This window comes from Protomyctophum parallelum (genome assembly GCF_964188405.1).
Source record: "Protomyctophum parallelum genome assembly, chromosome: 22".
NCBI lineage: Eukaryota > Metazoa > Chordata > Actinopteri > Myctophiformes > Myctophidae > Protomyctophum > Protomyctophum parallelum.
In genome coordinates this window covers 3,833,096-3,854,485 of record NC_139714.1, presented here as the reverse complement: position 1 = coordinate 3,854,485, position 21,390 = coordinate 3,833,096, and the positions used below count along the sequence as shown (strand labels likewise).

Here is a 21,390-nt window from a genome sequence, read left to right as displayed (position 1 = left end):
TTACCGTAGCAACCGTTTCAATAAACATGGACCGGGCTTTGCTCTGTGCGAGCGTGTGTGTGTGTGTGTGTGTGTGTGTGTGTGATGACTAACATAGGAACTCGGAGCCAACTCACATCCCGTGGGGTAATCAGGCCGTTGATGATCCAGGCACATCAACACGGTTCTCCCCTCGCTCTGCTCCAAAGTTACACACCCACACAAGAGCAGGAAATGACATAAACACGGCCATTAATGGTTGGATCTGCTGGAGACGGCAGGGCCTCGACCCAAGGCAATGATTCGCTTCATATCCCATTCCTTCACTTTGCTTTCAAAGACAATGATTAAAAGTGCCTACAATAGAGGTATTGGGTTCTCCCGTCACGCAAGGCTGAATAGAGTGAATATACGTTTCGACATTGCACAGCATGAAGAGAAACGCCACTGCCAGTACAAAGCTACGATACAAGTGACTCCGTCTTATTCAACTTCGCTGCGAGCTTGTACACAGATCTACTGTTTTTGAAAATTTTTGAAAAATCTTTAGAACTACTGATTTAGAAGGCATTTGTAGAATCGAACCTCAGGTCTTGGTTAATAAAGAGATAGTAGTCACAGTTAGTACACAATGCTATCCGGAGCAAGATCAGAGTAAGTGGCGTGAACCCAATAGTCAAAACACAACAGGGTAATTTTTTTTTTTTTTTTTTAAGATATTTTTTTGCGGCTTACGCCTTTTATTGATTTTTGAAGGGACAGACAGTAGGCTGACAGGAAACGGGGAGAGAGATGGGGGGATGACATGCAGTAAAGGCCGTGTCGGGTCCGGGAGTCGAACCCGCGGCACACTGCGACTGGATTACCAGTCCGGTGCCCAGACCGTTACGCTACGGCCTGGGCCAACAGGGTAATTCTTCAACTAAATAGGGAGGGTGTCCATGTCCCCCAGCCCTATTTTTACTCAGCCCCTAACCTTAACCATAGCCCTAATCTAAGGGAAGTAAATATAGTGCAAAGAAAACAATGTACAGTAATGCTTCAAAGTACTGTAACTAGTATAGGGTTTCACTCAGCTGTAGGAGAGAGGTCACTTCATAATAATCATATGTGGTCCCCAGAGGACTCCCCACTTCTACTTGTTGTCACAGTACATTTCCACATACATGAAATGTGTCCCCGGCATTTACCCATCTTTACTATCAGGAGGAGCAGTAGGTGCCATTAATACAGCGCAAAGGGAGCATTTATAGGAGTTCATTATTTTTGCTCAGTGACACGGGGTGAACCAGGGACCTTGTTTCCCACACACGTCACACACACACACTCACAGCCTCCCTATACCCATTCAGCTGTGGCTGCCCAACTTGGTTAGATCGCTGCCGTCACACATCCAAACGTTTACAGCAGCACTGATTGTGTTGATAGATATGACCCCATGCTTTGGTGGAACAGTATGTAATAACGGTAAATGATCTCTACAAAGTCCACTGGTGGAATCAAGACATCGTTCAGACCAGACTTCACACACACAAAACAAATCCATCATGTGTGTTGTGTTTTCATAAGGGTTAGAGCATTTTAGTCAAATGGTTAAAGGCTGTTGAGACTAAACAACTCGGGAAAGCCAATTCCGACACAGCACCTGAATAACACTCCTCTCACCTCTTTTAAAGTCCCCCATGCATATACACAGACAGGTCCTGTTTTAAACTGTTTACTGGAGCCATGAGACCTTCTTCCATGACAGCTAGGAAACCATTGTATCATGTGGCTCCCTTCCCCAAGCTCCCAGCAGTTTGGAATGCATTCGATCACGCGCCTTTTCCTCGCCAGAGGGATCAGGAGAGGAAAGAAAGGTGATGACATTTACAGTAACCACATGGACCGTCATAGCATCCCTTTTTGGGAATGTCTTAACAGGCGAACATTTGGCTAAAATAGAAAAACGTTCTTTGAAAATAGGCGGACATTCCGCGAAATTGGTGCTCACAACGCATAGCAGAGTGATGCATTGTTGGCTTATTCTTTCTCGCGCATTTCTCTCCGATTTAGCCAATTGATTCCTCCCCACACACATTTCTGTATTGTCACTGCTATTGTATCCTATAGCACGTAGAGCTTTGGTCCTACTCCTCCCACCCAACACTCCCTGCTGACAGTTGTCGCCCCAGTGTGTAGGATTACATGCAGTGCCAACTATCACCCTGTTCGCATAGTATTTTGTTAAAATGTTAAAGCATATATTGTGAGTTATCATTGCAGTGTTTGTTCAGTACAACAAGGCTCTTTTGATCTCGATCTCGATCCAAGATCTTTAATAAACAGAAGATATACATTTTCAGGTGTGTTGCTAATGTTTGGCTGACAATCAGAAAGAGTACCCATTTATCCGCTTCAAATTTATAGTGTTCCAGTTCAATTTTGGCTGCTCACTGAATGGGCTATATGCACACAGAATAACTCTTCCTACTTCCGGGCCGCTTCCCTACACAGGTGTTACCGATGATACTAATTAACGCTCTGTAAGTCTGTTCCATATAGTGTGCAGTGGTTCTCCAACTTTTATATTGCAAGGACCCCCATAAAGCTGAGAGTGTACAAATGCCATTTGTACACTCTCAGAGTTACACACCTGTACGGGTCCATTTGGAACCCACTCAAGGACACTTTGAGACCCACTGGTGTAGCAGAGTGTTTCCAATGAGCCAACATGCACAATAACAGCACCCTGACTCCGTTTGACCAGAATGGAACAGGGCCTACACCTGTAAAGGAAGTAGGGAGTAGGGAAGTGGCCCAAGTTCTTTCCAAAATGGCATGTGTGCATAGAGCCCATTGTGTCATGACAATCCAGAGACATGGAGACTCCAGTATAGAGAACAAACACAAACACTAGCTATAAGTACTATCAGAATATAGAGGTCACACTGATACACAGTGCAATGCTTTGTGAGCTTGTAGATCTGCTATTTTTTACCAAATGTTCGCCATAGAATAGGAACAATAGAGAGCTGAAAAATACAGTGAAAGAGGATAAATGGATGAGCAAAGGTCAAGAAAGACAATGAGAAGAGTGGAGGTTTACAATCGCGAGGTCACTGACCACGAATGCTGTATGACCGTTCCTTAGCAGTGTTGGAAAAGCTGACAGCGGGGCACTAAAGGACGTTCAGTTGAAAACGATGTTTGTGTGCACAAAACACAGCCAAAGGCTCTTGAGCCAAAATGTGTCTGCGTGTAAGCCTCTCAGTACCAAACAGTTTATTTTACATGTCCCCTTTCTCAGAAATGGAAACAAAATGCTCCGCTGCATGTGAATCGTGGGTCGGGCTATTACTTCTTTGATTTTTCTTGCCATATCCTCCCGACATACAAACCAGTATACGTTTGCTACTCGGAACCGTAACTCCCATGATTTTTCTGTTCCTTCAAAATACAGGCTTGGTGACCAAATGGGTTCCTAGTATATACTGTTGCTATTTTATGGTCCAAGCAAAACTGCGTTCAGCATGAGCTCAAGGTCCAGGTATGCAGTGACTGGCTCACTCCAAAGGAAATTAGTTTCAAGGGCCATTTCCACCATGTGTAGTTTGTGTACCTTGGAGCACTTACTAGTCATTTGGTCCCTTAGGCTTAGGAATGTCACCATGAAATATTTGTTCTTCAGTTCAGTAGCACGAGTGTTGGTTTGAAGGTCACTGCTCCTGCTTCCTAAGATTTCAGATTCCGATTATATGCTGTTGGACCACTGGGGTTTTCAGCAATAATGTGTGTATTTGTATTTCCAACCTGATCTCACCCAAACACGATGAAATAACACGGATCGTCTTCTGTATAGAAAACCCCAAATACATATTACACTGAAATCCTCCCCATTAACCACAACGGAGGGATGCCTTTGATTGAGCCGACTCAGCCCCGTCCGAGTTGCAACCCGATAGGCACAGAATTGTAAATAATGTTGTTGGGATCGCATTTGCCCCAATGAGATAATGGGGTGAAAGCCATGCCCCCGTCATGGATTTTGGGATTTTCTAGTGTATGTACGGAATTGTCAATCTGTGTCATTTCACAGTGGAATTTCTCAAGAACAGAATTGCAAGCACATTTCAACAGTGGTCCTATAGGAAACTTGAGCCCACTGAAGTGAACCCCTTTGTTGCCATTTCCTCTTATGAGGTCACAGCGAGACCTCAAGCTCTCGCCACTAGAACCAGGGCTGTCAGTCACCACCCACCACAAACACCAGCTCCCATCAGCCTCAGTGCATTACAGCTGAAGCACAGAAAAGGACATGGTCCATTTGCCACGACAAACTTGCACGCACGCACGCACGCACGCACACACACACACACACACACACACACACACACACACACACACACACACACACACACACACACACACACACACACACACACACACACAGAGAGAGACGCAATGCAACTGAGAGTTGCATTGCATCTCTCTTATTGTGTCTATCCTGTCCTTGTGTTAAGGTCTGAAGTCCGTCCCTGACGACATCCCAGAAGACACCACCCTGCTGGACCTGCAGAACAACAAGATCAGCGAGATCAAAGAGGGCGACTTCAAGCACCTCAAGGGTCTCCATGTACGTAAACCGTTGACTTAACAGTATTGTGATTTATACTGTATATCGACATATCATATGGCATCAATTATTTCGGCTTGAACAGATGTAGTACTGTATGCTTCATAAAATGTGATTTTAATCAAGTGTGAAATGAACTTGACAAGTAGGCAGGGTAGTAACCAAAATATATGTTGCATATTGAGGAAGAATTGAGAGAAAACAGCAGCAAAGAATGCTGGCTTGACTGAGACAGTAGAATAGAACCACATTTAAATTGTGTGTGAGTGTGTTTGCCTGCATATGCACACGTAATATGCATGAGACAAGTGAACTAATATATTATATTATGGTGATAGATTACATGTGCGTGAATGAGACGAACCCAAGTGGAATAGTGAGGTTACAGGGAGTAGACGTGAAGAAGGTGGAGGACTTTAAGTACTTAGGGTCAACATTTCAGAGCAATGGAAAGTGTGGAAAAGAGGTGAAGAAACGAGTGCAAGCAGGTTGGAATGGGTGGAGAAAAGTGTCAGGTGTGATGTGTGATAGGACTGTATCAGCAAGAATGAAAGGGAAGGTGTACAAGACTGTGGTGAGACCAGCTATGTTGTATGGTTTAGTCACACTGAGGAAAAGACAGGAGAGAGACTAAAATGTTGAGGTTCTCTCTGGGACTAACAAGGATGGATAGGATCAGGAACGAGTACATCAGAGGGACAGCGCATGTCAGAAGTTTTGGAGATAAAGCCAGAGAGGCCAGACTGAGATGGTTTTGGCACGTACAGAGGAGGGATAGTGAGTATATCTGTAGAAGGATGTTGAGGTTAGAACTGCCAGGCAGGAGGCCTAGAGGAAGACCAAAGAGAAGATTTATGGATGTAGTGAAAGAGGACATGAAGTTAGTAGGTGTGATAGAAGAGGAGGCAGAGGACAGGGTGAGATGGAGGCAGATAATTCGCTGTGGCGACCCCTGAAGGGAAAAGCCGGAAGGAAAAGAAGAAGATGGTGATAGATTATATTTATACTAATATTCATTGAAATAGTATTGTATATCAAATATGTTAACTCAGTCAGACCCTCTCTGTAGATGTCTAGTGGTTTATTAACTTACCAGTGCCACCTCTTGTGTTTCACGGTTAATGGTGCTACAACATACAGTTGATAATTCTCTTATGCATGATGTTTACAATATGTGAACTTTAATGTTTAACTGCACAGCCGAATCTAATTGCACAGTGTGAGCCATAACTCAACCTAAAACATACAGGGATTCCACATCCTCCAGCCAGCCACCCACAAAGCACCTCTGCTCCCATGTATTAGCCAGAAGAACTGGATCCTAGCACCACCATTCCCCCAAACCCCAGGTGCAAGGAAAGTATTTGCCCCTGGGCCTGACAACCTCACGCCTTAACCCATATACTGTAGCTTGCAATAAATACCTCTGTCTAACGGCCAAAGCTGTTTCCAGTGTAATCTAATTGGCATCTCATGTGGGATGGACCGCATACCTCACATTTCCTCCCATACGTGAGAGCAGAACGCAGCGGGAGTGAAATGTTCTCTGAGTTGAGGCCAGGGTCAACTTGAACTTGGCCCTGTATCTAGACTGCCAAGGCGCCACAAAAATAAATAATGTTATCCTTACTAACATGACAAACACATAACGCATAACTCAATATGTTTCAACGGTTCTGACATGGATAGTCTGAGGTCGAGTATGAAAATATATCTGAACAAGAATGCACTCAGTGGAGTGCAGGCCTTTGCCAAGATCTAAAAAATCTCCCCCAGTTCATTGTGGTGGTCCTGAATGGTCACGGGAACACCACAATCAAGTTAATCAACAGGAGAGCATGAATGTGCAGAGCAACTTTCCGGCAATAACACATTGGTCACAGACAGACAAACAATATCTAAATTGAACTTAAAAATCTCACTACAAGAATAATTTCTACGGGAAAGTAGTGCCAGACTGATTTCCTTCACACAAACTTGAGCTATGCAAATTGTGATATCTGCCCTGTTTTTAAGTAATTTAAAGTAATGCATTTGTAGAATGAATCCATGAATTCACAGGAGGTTGAGTGAAACAAAACAAGAGCTGAGCTACTACTCTTCACCTGCCATTGCAGAAACATGTTAAAGCGCAAACAGTAATACATTCATGGAATCGTACGGCGAATATTGTAAACACGAGCAGAATGAAGCACAAAAGCTTTATTTGTTTATTTATTACAAATTACCATTTATTGTGTATAATATTATTGGAACTAGTATCACAGCTAAACTGTGACTCCTTCCTCTCCCGTTTAGGCTCTGATCCTGGTCAACAACAAAATCACCACCATCCATGCCAAGGCCTTCACTCCTCTGTCAAAGCTGCAGCGTCTCTACCTGTCCAAGAACCAGCTGAAGGAAATCCCTGCCAATATGCCCAAGAGCCTACAGGAGCTACGCATCCACGAGAACGAGATCACCAAGATCAAGAAGGCCGCCTTCCAGGGCATGGTCAATATGATCGTCATGGGTACGGAGATCAAATACTTCCTGGATGTTTTAAGGATTGTTAGATTAAACTAAAGGAGTAGTTCATCCCCAAAAATTACTTGTTTTCTATCCATTACACACCCCATGAAGCCTTGAATTCATGCAGATTGTTCAGTTATTGTCGCATTCTTGAGCCAATAATTTCATCTCTGGCGGAGACTCAAAGCCTTTCCTACTGAGTCGCCTATACTGACCGAGTGACCGGTCATCAAATTACCCGGTCTATCAAATTATTGGCTCAGGATATGCAACAATCTCCATGAATTCAAGACTTCACGGGGTGTGTAATTGATAGAAAACAAGTCATTTTTGGGCGGAAATACTCACTTTAACCACATGACCCCTTGCAACCCTATACTGGACGCGAACATTCAGTGAAATCTACAACCTCATAATGCCTCACATTGCGACATTTTGTGAGATTGTAGCTCGGCTATAATACTCTGGTAAACAAAGTACTGTATAGGATTTAAATGGTTAAAAGGGGGTATATTCAAACAATGATATAATATAAAAGTGAATATTACTCTTACAAAACTGGGTGGTTGGCTACTACATACTGTAAATACTACCTCCCTAGATGAAACTGCTGAAGTGCAATTCGAACCCAGGATATGGGAATACAAGCATCTACTACTACACAGCCAAAGAGGAATCCCCTGTTGGCCAGGGGGGCCAAGGGAGTACAGTATGAGCTGGCATGAGCTACTGAAATTGAACATTTTCTTTTGTACAAAGAGACTTGGAATAAAAAGGCTTGATATGTGTTGATAACGGGTTGGAATGGAAGGGCTGATTATTACACATTGGATCCCTTGTTCAAATAGTTATTTCTCTCCAGGAAAATAAATCAAGCTGGAGAAACTATATTAGAAAAACGTAGGCGGCATTAGCAGACACCGGTCAAATACTGTTTGTTTTTAAATCAAAGCTTTATATTGTTTTAGTGTCAGGTTAATCTGAATAACAGAACAGTACAAAACTGGCGTTCGAATGTCTTCCCATAATTCAATTTTACGTTACCCCACACATGCAAATCCGGTTCTGTGCTACTGCAAATACCTCAATCCTTTTCCCCAGCTGAGGATAGGTTATATTGTCTCTAGATAGAGTTCATATAGGTTAAAACCATGCAAAGGAAGAAACGAAACCTTTGCTACTGAAAAATAATATTATTATATATAGCTCTTCAGAACTACTTTTTGGATACTTTTTCGCCACTGCGTTTGGATTTAGCCCTATACCTTGCCAAGGAACCTCTTCTCTGAGCTAACAGCGGAGGGTGAGGTTCCAAGGGCTAGTCTGAGTCTACAAGTTCTCAACATGTCTCTCGGCATGCCCAGAAAGGGGACGCCAGGTTGAAAGTGTCTGTGGATTTTACATTTAACCAATGAAAAGTATTAGCACACTTGTTGTGACTAAATAACTACATTGGATCCATTGGAACAAAGGTAAGGTTGCACCCAACACAGTGATGATAGGATATTTTGGCTCCACAGCATCTGTGCTGTATTTCTCATTCAAGAATGGAATCTCACTCCAACTGCCCATTTCCCTCTTTGGTCCATTTCACAGCTCCCCTCTCTGAGTAGAATGGAATTTTATACCAGTTGATGTATGATTCAAACGTATATGTTCCTGTAACAAGCTGCAAGAAGCATGAAGCTGTTTCTGATTCATCTTATTTTATGTACTATGTGGCTTTTCCTCTGTTCCGTGTTCAGAGCTGGGGTCTAATCCTCTCAAGGCAGCCGGGATTGATGCTGGCGCTTTTGCTGATCTGAAAAAGGTCTCCTACATTCGCCTCGCAGACACGGCCATCAGCGAAATCCCCAAAGGTACAATTCTGCTGTATAGTTGAATACTTGAATGCTTGAGAAATGACAGGGATTTGGTCCGTTTTTATTTCCAGTCATCCAAAAACACCCTTCACAAGAATGCAGACTTGGATTGTGAAAGTACTGAGAAAATTAACCACATAGAAATTCAAAACGGCCTTCTCTTAATATGGGAACATTTGTGCCAGATCCTGAAATGTTGGCACATGGCTAATGTAGCCTGGATATTTTGCACAAATAATTTGAATTTTCTGCACTAGCTGAGAGCCACAATACCACTACTATCAAAATGTATACTCTTATGCTGTGTCTTTTCAATTATAAAACATTGTAGGTTCCTTTACTTTATATATGTTAAAAATGTCTTTCTTTTCAAAAGACTTCCATGTACCAGACAGACACTATAGTGAACGAAAAGGAGACCTTTAGTAGTTGCAGGGTGTTGGCTGAAACCTGCTCCTGGTTTTTATTAAGAGATTTTGTGTAGAGGAGGAAAAAAAAGGAGAGGACCAAGTAGAGATCCCTGGGGGACTCCCGTCAACAACAAATATAGGGTTTAAGTTAAGTGGTTAAACCGTAACGTAAGTTGGCCCTTTTGCTCATACCAAGCTTGTAATCCTGTTGTGATATGGTCTCCAGGGCTGCCCAGCTCTCTCTCCGAGCTTCACCTGGATGGAAACAAGATCACCAAGGTCACGGCTGACAGTCTAAAGGGCCTGAAGAACCTGGCTAAGTAATGATACGGCTGATTCGAATTCTTTCCTGATGATTTCATTCCACATTTTAGCCATATGTTGTACATTTCCTGCGATGTATACAGTAGCTTGGATTGCATGCATTAAGCTCACCTTAATGCATGTCTCACACGTTTTCTGCATTCAAATAATCCCTCAATCGATTTCACTCTCTGGTTTAATACAGCTGGTGTTGGGCAAGCTACTTGAAGAAATGTGTCTAGCTAAACTTACACTTTGTAACGAAATTACTGCGCTACACTACAAGTTAATTAGTAAAAGTAACTTTTGAACATGGAGCATTCTCTCTTTGATGTGATGAACAAATTGCACTCAAAAACCATCAGTTGTGCTCTTTTCTGTTGTGCCAACTGAAAATGCAGTGATTGCTACATTTGGAAAACAATAGCTTAATCACTTGCAACTTGATAGCTACACCATTCTGAAACTAGTGAAGCTACCCACAAGCTATTGGGAAATATAGTTAAACTATAGTTTCTTAGCTACTGCCCAACACGGTTATAAGCATTAGCTTTACCTGGACCAAAAGCACATTAAAGGTATAATCTGGATAACAAACAAAAGTCAGGCGTAAACAGTATTTTCTGGATAATCAAAATAACGGGTTGGCTTATAAAAGTGGATACACTATATTTATAAGATCACTGCTCAGATGGCTGAGGGAGGAAGATATTCCACACAAGAACAAAGAGCACAGTTGTACAGCACAGATAGTTTATGTTGGAGAGGAAGAGGGAGAAGATGAAGGCCTGCAATTCTTTTCATTTTCCATGTACTCATAGTTACTCATTGACAGCTGTGTGGAATAGTTTTCAAAATCTCCATCTGTAATAAGCATTTATCCCACTCCATTTACGCAATTTCACTCTTTTCATTCATGCACAGGCAATACTATTTATTTATTATAATAGAGACATTTGATTTGTATAATAGTTTGAATGCAATCAGCCATAAAATGGAATTAACAAGGAAACAGGAGCAATATTCCGAATTAATTTCCACTTAAAACAGCTGCGGCTTTCACTGTGTGCTTGGCTGGTAAGGATACGATCAGGCTGAAAATCGATCTATCCTTGGAAGAACTTACAGCAAAATCATGAGTGTTACTGAAAGGGTATTTGTGATAAACTGTGACCAGACTTGAAATATTTGATCCAACAGACCAACAGAGTTTAAAGCTGCTACAGCATAATCAAGCCATAAACAATAACTTTTCCCGGCTTGGGCAGGGCTTTCTGAACCAAACAAAGTTTGGCGAGGACAGTGTTATCATAGACATTTGTAACTACGTACGTACTAACCTCACCAGACAACCTTTCTTATAATCCATAGTATGTTTCTGGCAGATTGTGGAAATGAAACAATATAAATCATGAGATTTCAGTCAGTCATTTTAAATGTTAAATTAACAGTCGATCTAAGGTTAGGGTTAGATGTCATGCACAAAGGTTTGCCTGCCTATTGTCTCATACAGCACAACCGACACTTACGGTTTCTTTTGCGCGTGTGTTCGTTTCCTCATCTGCAGGCTGGGTCTGAGTTACAATGAGATCAGCTCTGTGGAAAACAGCTCGCTGGCCAACGTCCCTCACCTCAGAGAGCTGCACATGGACAACAACGCCTTGACCAGTGTGCCTCCTGGTCTGCCTGACCATAAGTACATACAGGTGAGTAGACCCGCAAGGCAGTCTCCAAAACGCTCAGCAACAATCTCACAGCTTTCTTTATCTTAACTCAAAACTGGGCGATAAAAGGTTAAACGTTTAAAAACAGGATGGGTTCAAACAGGCTTCCATGTAACCAGTCAGGTAATATGTGTACCGAGATACAGGTCTGATATCACATTTGATATCTCTGATTATCTGTGCACCGAGACACATCTCTGATATCAACGACCCCCCAGAGCAGAGCCAAAGATACAATAATTCCATGTGCAACAATACATAGCAATAACACATCAACACATGATTTAACACAATGAATCAACACAATCACATACAATCCAATAATATCCCATAACACCTGGACTTAGAACTATAGGGAGGAGGCCCGGGAGGTGGGGGAAATTGTTACGCCGACGCTGAACAAGCTGCTTTGACAGCTCAGCATGTAGAATGAGTAGTGAGCTGAGGCTGCTTAAGGCCGCCTGAATTGCACTGTGGGAATGTGGGTGTGGATGAGATAGCTCATAGCGAATGAGTGAGACGGGAGATGACCTGGAGAGGCAGCTGATTTAAATAAGCAGAATTAATTACTATGGGGAATGAATGAGGGTAACTATATATAATAAACCTTCTGCCTTCCGTGCCTCAATGAGCTATCGCTGCGCTGGTTGAGCGTTCCTTTCCCTTGAAGTGAATTCATTGCATTATGTAAATATATGGCTAATGGCTGAGTTCCACTGTGCATTAGCTAACTTATTTATTTACAAATTCACATCTCATTTAAAAGGCATTCTATTCTGTGCATTTAGCTTTATAGCTACAACCCGTTGAATCCGGGCATTGAATGAATAATGAATACAGATATTTATACAATATAATGAGACAATTTTTTTTTAAAGTACATACAGTATGCAGTGGTTGGAGGTGGTCTCGTTACTCTTCCAATGAGAAATGTAGACCCTGGTGTTGAATAGGACACCAGAATATAGATAAGTTCTATCACCTACAATGCTATGGATACGACTCAGTCCTTTACATTACATTACATTAAATAAACAGGTCACAGTGGCTGTTGTGGAAATGCCATTCTATAGTTTACTGTAATCAGGGGCCAAACATCTCATAATTTCAATCCCTCTCCCAGGTGGTCTATCTCCATGCCAACAAGATCTCCGCCGTGGGAACAGAGGACTTCTGCCCCCCCGGGTTCAACACCAAGAAGGCCATGTACTCTGGCATCAGCCTGTTCAGCAACCCCGTGCCTTACTGGGAGGTTCAGCCCATCACATTCCGCTGTGTCTTTGACCGCTCTGCCATCCAGCTCGGCAACTACAGGAAGAAGTAGAGAGCACCCCCCAACCCCGCCCCCCATCTAAGAGAAAGAATGAATGCATTGTGAATGTGCGCGCGCATGATTTGTAAGAGTGTGTGTTTGAACCACGGCCCCAGCAACACTGATCTGTAACCCCCTGGCCTCCCCTTAAATGATGTCATCTAATTTCGCCACCGTTCCAATGACTCGGACATGTTAGAAAACTCTGACAGTGGATACTGACCTCGGACACTGTACATTGTATTCTCGCGGAATGCATCGATAGCGCCTCCGGCTTAACAGACATCCCCAGCATTAATGCTACGGCAAACGCTCTCACTTACACCAGGTCATTAAAGGTCATCGTTATCACATCAATACCAATCACCATCAATCATATCACTACTACTACTACTATTCAACGTTGTGAATAATCGATACGCCTTCATAACGTGTTACATCATACAGTATCATCAGCCATTCGTTCAGAGGACAAGATAAAATTGCAAACGATAACCACTCTGAAAGGGGTTTTTTTTATTCAGTGGGTAGGAAATCTTAGGAAATCCCATTCGGATAAATTGTAGGCTTTCTGAACCTCAAGCCATCACATGAACTATGAGAGGGCTGTCCTGTAGAGCAGGCAGCGAGGGGTTTAAAACTTGTGTTTTACCATACCTTTTAACAACCTTCGGTATATTAGAATGTACTAGACATTACCTGTGTAGTAGGAATAGTATTCAGAGTCTACGATTGTCGTGCGGTGCTCTTTGAAATAATTCTGAATTTCTATTTGCATTGTACTCAATTCAAGTACAGATAAAGGAAACAAAAGAAAAGAAAAGCAACTGTATCTGCTGTCACATTTTGACGTCTTCTGCTTTGCTTCAATGTTGACTTAGTGTGGGTATTTCTATAACAGTTCAATGGCACAACAGTGATTTTCTTCATCACATTCCGTCCCCTGCTCCCTGTGGTATGTAATATGCATAGAAAAAAACAAAACAAAAAACAAGGAGAAAATAGATTATCAAGATGTAGAAGAAACCATATATGTTTTTAAGAAGCCATTCCCAAAGATCTATAAGTATGCATGCTTTTTTGATGTGTTAGTTTTTCTTTTCAACTTGAAGCAGGTGGTTTCTGGACTTTCTTGTTAACGAGTGTTTGTATCCATCCTTCTGTTTCCTTGATTAATTTTGTTTTTTAAGAGTCTGAGAAGAATTTCAGAGTGAATGCGGACTGGCATGCCCGCAGCACCAATGTTAGTGTGAATGTTTGTATGTATAGACGCTGTATATAAACGCTGTATAAAACCTTCTCAATTGCTTAAAAGCACAAGCACTTACCACAGCTCAGACTTAATATATCAGCAATAAAGGTGTTCCTCTTTTTTTTTCCTTCCTGGAGCAGGGGCTCCCACTATGGTGTCCTGAACGAAATAAAAATACTAATGAAAAAGAGGAGCAGTTTCTGGTGGATGTAACAACAACCACAACTCACATTCTATCCACGGTGTGTGTGGAGAGTTGTGCTCCTTAGTCACTAGCAGGCACTGCAAGGAATGGAGAGACAGACAAGACTGGCAAAAAAACAAAGCTGTGTGTGAAGCACTGCTAGGGGGAATGTTCTCCACTGTAACCGTATATGCTATTTGACCTAAATTGGCTCATATAATTTGACGATACTATCCAATATCTCTTCAAAATAAGGGTTGAACGGGGGAAAATGCTGGCAATACGAGGTGAATTAATTAATGGATACTGGCGGGGAATGTATTAAGCTAAATAATGTCAAACAGCATAGGGTGCATCATGCCCCGGTGCTGGTGGGCGGCGGTGGTTCAGGGGTAGAGTGGCTGGATGGTAACCGCAAGGTTGCCTGTTCAAACCCGGGCTCCCCCAGAGTCAGTGTCCTTGAGCAAGACACTGAACCCCAAATTGCTCCTTATGTGCTGGTTGGTGCCTTGCATGGTTTCTGCCATGTGTGTGTGAATGGGTGAATTGATGCACAATCTGTGTAAAGCGCCTTGAATAAAGGCGCTATATAAATGCACCATTTACCCCGGAGAAGGGGCACAGCGTTGGGGATGACGTATTGCCCCATGTCTGGTCTAATATAGGTGAACAAGGTCAAGAGGAGGAACAGGTAAGATATACCAAAGCACACAGAAGAACAATTACTTGTCAGGCTGAGCAGAGGCTGAGCAGAGGATCAGATACAAAACATTAATTTACACCAAGCGAAAATAGCCTAGTTTATTTTTATCATTCATCATTATTTTTGTTGCGACCGAAGGTCGCAGATCACTATGAAGCCAAGCCCTCAGGTGCCGCAGGTCATTGTGACATCTGTCACAACACCTAACTTGCAATCCCCGTCACTCACCAATCCCCATATACGGGAATGTACCCATATCACGCATTGTGATATCATGTCTAGTCACGGTCTGTGACCTCCACACTCTCACGGAGGAGACTACTGAAGAGCAGTGCCGTCATCTGGCCAGGGAACGCCAGAGGCGCTGCCGTCAGAGACTAGCTGCTAAGCACAATCTGCAACCTCGAGAGCGGCGCCATCGTCTGACTGCCGAGCAGATTCTGCAACTTCGAGAGCGGTGCCATCGTCTGACCATGGTACACCAGAGGCTCCGCCGTCAGATACTAGCTGCCGAGCAGCGCTGCCGTCTGGCCAGCCACACTCACGGAGGAGACATGACACTCGCAATTCAGGAAAAAAGTTACATACGTGGGCATTCCCAGCTGATTCCCTGTTATGCCCATATATGGAGATCCTTGCCTGTGATCCTCTGTGACCTCTGTGACTGTGACCTCGCCCTTTAGGGCGAGGTCCAACTGACCATGGTGGCGCCATGGTCAGTTGGATAGGTTGTCAGGGAGACAGAATCAGATATGTTATGTAATGCAATCAATTCAATGCTACTGCCACGCTTGAAGTCATGTTTACATGAGGCAGTTATAGTTTAAAATGTGTGAGATACCAATTAATAATGGTAATCATTAATGGTAATCATTAATAATCATTTACCGACCTGAAATTAATGTGGGAATATTTTGTCTCTTTTGTAAATAAACAATTGACTACCAGCCATTCTGAATGAATCTGCACTCTTCATATTGCAGGCTCAATATATACTATTGGCTATGGGTGAGATGGCATTATCACTGCGCCCACGGAGACCTGCTGGGGTTATGATGGCTTCGGGTAAATAAATACATAAACTGGTGAAAGGATTAACTGAGGATACAGGACAAGTACAGCTATTGGCCGGAACAGCACAGGATCTCAAACAATCTGAACACAAAGAGTTAACTCTGCCATGTTGATTTAACTCTGAGGCCTCACTCACACCACTTACAACAGACTGATGTATGCTTGTTGTATGCAAAGGGTGTGATACATCTTGCCCCAATGCATTTCCAATGGGAGTCACATGGTTTGACACAACATTTGTGTTGTATGAGGGGGAGGGGGGCAGTCGAAACACAGCCGAAAGCCATACAACCGCTTGTAGTCCAAAATGTTATATCAAACCATGTGACTTCCATTGGAAATGCATTGGGGCGGCCATGACACTTACATCTTGCTTACATCTAGCATGCATCAATGTTGTAAGACCGAAAGGTGTGAGTGAGGCCTGAGAGTGTACAGATGGAACAACAGGGACCCGTTAGCAGTGTTGGGAAAAGTAATCACATGTTGTACTTAAGTAAAAGTATCAATATTGCAACGTAGAAATACTTCGTTACAAGTACAATTTCAAATTTTCAAATGTATGATTTTTTTTTGAAAATTGCAGATCTACAAGCTCCCAAGGCATCGCAATTTGACACATTGTGAGCTTGTAGATCGGTTTTTTTCAAAATGAAGTGGATAATGTATGATTTGTCATAATAATAATAAAAATCTGCAAAGTAAGTGGTAACTAAGTTTTCAAATACATGTAGTGGAGTAAAAGTACAATATTTGGATCTGAGATGCAGTGGAGTAGAAGTAGTAGAAGTACTGGAAATTGGAAATGCTCAAGTAAAAAGTAAATTACAAATTACTTGAGTAAATGTACTTAGTTACTTTAAACCACTGCCTGTTACGGTAAATGGATTCTAAATTAATTAAAACAAAGGAATTTACTGTGTGGGTGCAAAAATAGTTATTGTTAGAGGTCACATGCAGTGTTATGTGTCTTTGGAGAGTGTTGCTAGGATAACATTTAGAAAGTTACTGTAAGTTGCAATTAAGTAGGTTTTTATGAGGCTATCAAGCTGACCATAATGCCTTTCTTAATTACAGCACACAGTCACTGGATAGGAGTTCAATTTACAGCTCTTGAAGCCAATGGTTTGGTTATTGTGGTAAAAATATAGACCACTGATTTGGTTACCTCTTATGTTATACAGTATGTCCCGTCAGTGGGAAACAATAAGGGGTCACCACGGGGCTGTGCATTTCAGTGAGTTCAGAAAACAGAATTAGCTAAATGCATATTTAGAATCTTCAAGTCTGTAGCCTACTGTATAATCTCACTCCCAACTCATCACATACTGCTATCGCTTTTAAACATTCGGGGTAGTGGTAGTCAACACCATTAACAACCTGAACGCTAGTGTCCCAATTCCAGCTGCAAAAACAGCCGATCTACAAGTCCACAACGTGTTGCAACGTGGCGCGTTGTGAGCTTGTAGATTTGGTGGACCAAAATATTACAGGATTTACAGGTAAAAAGCAGTGGACCAAGTATAGACCCTTTGCCTTCGGGCAAACTGGTCAAGGTAGGGTTTAAATGGTTAAATACATTGATAATTAATTGAAAATTAAAACATAATCAAAACAGAAGTCAGGATAGGAGGCCCCGTGAGGAGCCCCCGAGCAAGGTACATAATTGCCTGATCGCACATATTTGAGAAAATAACAATAATTGTTTGCATAATTGTCATAATCAAATTAAAGTGTCATACATTTTCAAACATTTTCCAAAAATGAGCAGAAATAGTAGATCTCCAAGCTCACAATGTATCATATCACAATGTGTTGAATGAATAGTTATTACATATGTCTGGGTTTTCTTTGTCATCGTGCCTTTCTCTACAATGCCCAAAAGCCAAACAGAAACATAATTGTATTATGTTGTTCCAATGTGCAATGCCAAAAACACAATTCAATCGTTCGTCAGAACTATTTGTGGGGCAAATAATCTTGACAGCTCTAGCGGGTGCCTGCGGCGGACGGTGTGATATGTCTCTTTCTGCTGGCTCAGCAGCATTCGAGCTGCACACCGATTAACGACAGAAAATAGTAAATAACTATATCCCTCCTCGTCATCATGGGATTCAAATGGTGTATAGAGTTCACTGTTTGTACCGTTCACGTCTGTATAGGGGGGAGCATAGTGACGTGATCGGTAGGATTTTGGCTTATTTGGGCGCCATCTTTCTGCCTACATGTAGGCTAGTAGGATGCTAGGCTACTTGGCTGCCAGTCTGTAGTTCATAAGTTTGCTTGTCAGTGACGCTGGTGTGTACACTGTCACTGCAGTACACCATCTTCCATCTCTCTACTATCTTTGTCATGTCAACTCCTCTACTCTATGGCTCTGGATTGACGGTGGTATTATTATTCACAAAAATGTTCTGGTGTTCTGATCTGATAGCCGCCTCCCCAGTCCCCGCCCCTCACTTCAAAACAGTTCTCAATCTTTACATCTTACTTGGGGCGGCGGCAGTGGCGGCGGGGGCGGTGGCTCAGGGGTAGAGTGCCTGGATGGGAACCGTAAGGTTGCCAGTTCGAACCCGGGCTCCCCCAGAGTTACTGTCGAAGTGTCCTTGAGCAAGACACTGAACCCCTAATTGCTCCCGATGTGCTAGTTGGTGCCTTGCATGGTTTCCGCTGCACCAAATGCACCATTTACCATTTACTTGACGAGTAAGTGGACATATCCTTACGGGACCAGGGAGAGGGGGAAAAACACCAAGAGAGTGATGAGTGACCAGTCAAACATGTGTTCTCTCCGCAGTAAATAAATAATATCTGTCTGTATGCGATCTGACCATTATTATTTGTATTACACTGTCATGCTCGTTTGAGGACAGGTAGATGTTATGATTATATACTAAGTACTGGACCCTCGTCTGGTTCTGGTGTCTGACAACCTTATTGACCCTTCCATGGTTCGGACAGACGGACATACGGGCAGGCCTGCTCCGGGAGAACAAATTAACATGACACAAAGACTTGGTCACATTAATACATTCACACAGTTTATTACACATACAGAATCATATATAGCTTGGATACTTCATGTCCTAATGACGTCACTGACTAGACATCACAATCACTGCCTGCAGCACGCGGCCTTCAGCGTGCCCTAACACAGCTCTAAAGTATGTTACAGTTCAGGCAGTGCACCATACATATAAGTACATGCATATTCATGTACAAGTACCAAGTATCAGTACACAGCATGTTGTATATTACAACAGTAGCATAGCATAGGCCTACATGTGTTTGGGAATGTTGCTGAAGGTTATGTTATTTTGTCAGCTGACACCCAAATCAAAGAAACCATACAGCGTGTATTTAATTATTTGATATCGCCGACAGTCAACGCACTGCAAGGCTACAATGGAAGCATAAATCTAACGGCCCGCGGTGGAATGGACAAGTTAAAGTATAAAAACGGACAGGGCAGACCCAAATACTGTTGTGGATCAAGGTTATGTTATTTTGTCATCTGACAACCAAACCATAGTGTTTATTTAATTACAATCTACATCTACATACAATGGTATATGTCTCCACAGTGAGGCTGGAAAATATTGCCTACTATAGCTAAGGTTGGGCGATATGCCAATTTTTTTCAACCGCCCATCGTCTGACAAATATTTGCCGATTAACGATGTATTCGTGTCATAAAAGTAAAGTGAGAACAGCTCACTGCAGGTCGCAAAAAAGCCAGATCTACAAGCTCTCAAGGCGCCGCGTCCTGCCTGTTTTTGCAGCTCCGTTCGCTAGGCGTTGAGAGCTTGTAGATCAGTCTGTTTCTGCAGACTGCAGCGCAGCTGCGCAGCCAGGGTAACTTGCTCCCTTGCCTCCCCGCACCGGCGGTCCGTCGGAGGCTCGGAGCGGAGCAGCGGAGCCCACAAGCTGCTGCGGCCGGGCTGCTGCTGATCTACAAGCTCTCAAGGCATCGTGTCCTGCCTGTTTTTGCAGTGCCGTTCACTACGCGTTGAGAGCTTGTAGATCTGTCTATTTTTGCAGCGCGGGGTTCGTTCACGTTGTCAATAAAAATAACTTAGATTACAGGCGGATATGAAGTTCAATCAGTGGGTTGCAGCCATAGACTGTAAAAAATATGGACAAAGCGTTCGCCGGGTCTAACATGAACGTAAAATGAAGCCTGTAATAATATGGTAATTCCTGATGTAAGTCGCCATCTTTCTAGATCCGTTTGGTACCAGCTGGCCATTGGCTGGCTCCGTTTTGGACCAGCTGGCCATTGGCTGCCCAGACAACGAGGCGGGACTTCCCCCCTTCTTCTCCATTGGTTTTTATTTTGACTCGAGTGGGAGGGGAATCCCGATCATAGACTGTAACGGTAGCCACGCCCCTCAGAACATACGCGATGGTTTTTTTTCTTTATGGTAATTTTTTTAATTAATGGGACCATAATTTTCCAAAAAGAATATTATGACATTAGAAATGAGACTTTAAACTAGTGACTGGAAGAAGAAAGTATTCATGACCATGTTTATTAAGGTAATACAGTCTAGGTGAAGTTGGGCCAAAATACATGGGCCTCTATGGAGCTATGGGGCTTTTTGGGTCCAGTCCAGCGCCACAACAGGCCATTATATGAACTACCGATTTCAAATGAGGCTTCACGAAATATCTGGCTGACTGCCCCCCTGGTTGCAGCACGAGTAGGGGCTACACGCTAAGCTAACGCTAAGCTAACGAACGATCCCCGAGCCTATACACTAACACTAGTAGACAGTTTTTTTATTTTCCCCCCCGACTTCACGGGTGAGGCATTGGGATTGTGATGAGACACGAGACAGCAGTGTGCATTCTGTTGTGACTGTATATTATTAAACTGCATGGGTCTGGACTCCGGAGCTTAAACAACATGTAGGCTACAGCCTCCCTCAGCTCCCAGGCTCCCAGCCTTTACTCTGGCTGGCGGCTGCCGTAAGTGCCGTGCCCCGGTGCTGCTGAGTGCGGGGACTGTGGGAGCATACATTATAACGGGAGGAGGTGATTTCCACCTGGCCGCTGTTACTACTTTGCTAGGCCAAATTGATTCACATGTTGCTCACACTTTACAGGTTAATTGGGCTAAATCGTCCCGAGAAATCGCCTAATAAAAATATTCGGCGATTGGATTCGTATATTCGCGATTGACGATGTATTCGTATCGTCACCCAACCCTAACTATAGCCTACTGGTACGCAGAAAAATGGCAACCAGAATAGTGAAACATGAGTGAAACTCCTCCCTATGCACTGGCTCTATAGTAGGTGACTTGGGAGAGAGATTATGTTGGAGAAGTCCGAACTGAAATAGGTCTATAAATATGAAAACAATGTCTAGTAGACAAACAAGACAAGACATCAAGTCCTAGTCCTTGGTTCAATCCTCAGATTCTGAGAGAGAGAGAGAGAGAGAGGCAGACTTCATC

The 21,390-nt window shown here is 42.9% G+C and overlaps 1 protein-coding gene and 1 long non-coding RNA gene across 2 annotated transcripts in view; one reads left to right on the top strand and one right to left on the bottom strand.

The window, feature by feature from the left end:
• dcn (decorin) overlaps positions 1-14,159 on the top strand; it is a 27,969-nt gene extending 13,810 nt beyond the window's left edge. The window contains exons 3-8 of the mRNA XM_083758091.1: positions 4,482-4,594; positions 6,893-7,106; positions 8,851-8,964; positions 9,604-9,697; positions 11,248-11,386; positions 12,528-14,159. Of these exons, the coding sequence (XP_083614217.1) occupies positions 4,482-4,594; positions 6,893-7,106; positions 8,851-8,964; positions 9,604-9,697; positions 11,248-11,386; positions 12,528-12,728 (875 nt within the window). The 3' untranslated portion in view covers positions 12,729-14,159. The remainder of the gene's footprint in view (positions 1-4,481; positions 4,595-6,892; positions 7,107-8,850; positions 8,965-9,603; positions 9,698-11,247; positions 11,387-12,527) is intronic.
• On the bottom strand, positions 13,482-16,206 carry LOC310853697. The gene is made up of 2 exons (XR_014568824.1): positions 15,303-16,206; positions 13,482-15,257 (listed from the first exon to the last, which is right to left on the bottom strand). It is a non-coding gene; the product is annotated as an uncharacterized lncRNA (long non-coding RNA).
• Between the last annotated feature and the right edge of the window lie 5,184 nt (positions 16,207-21,390).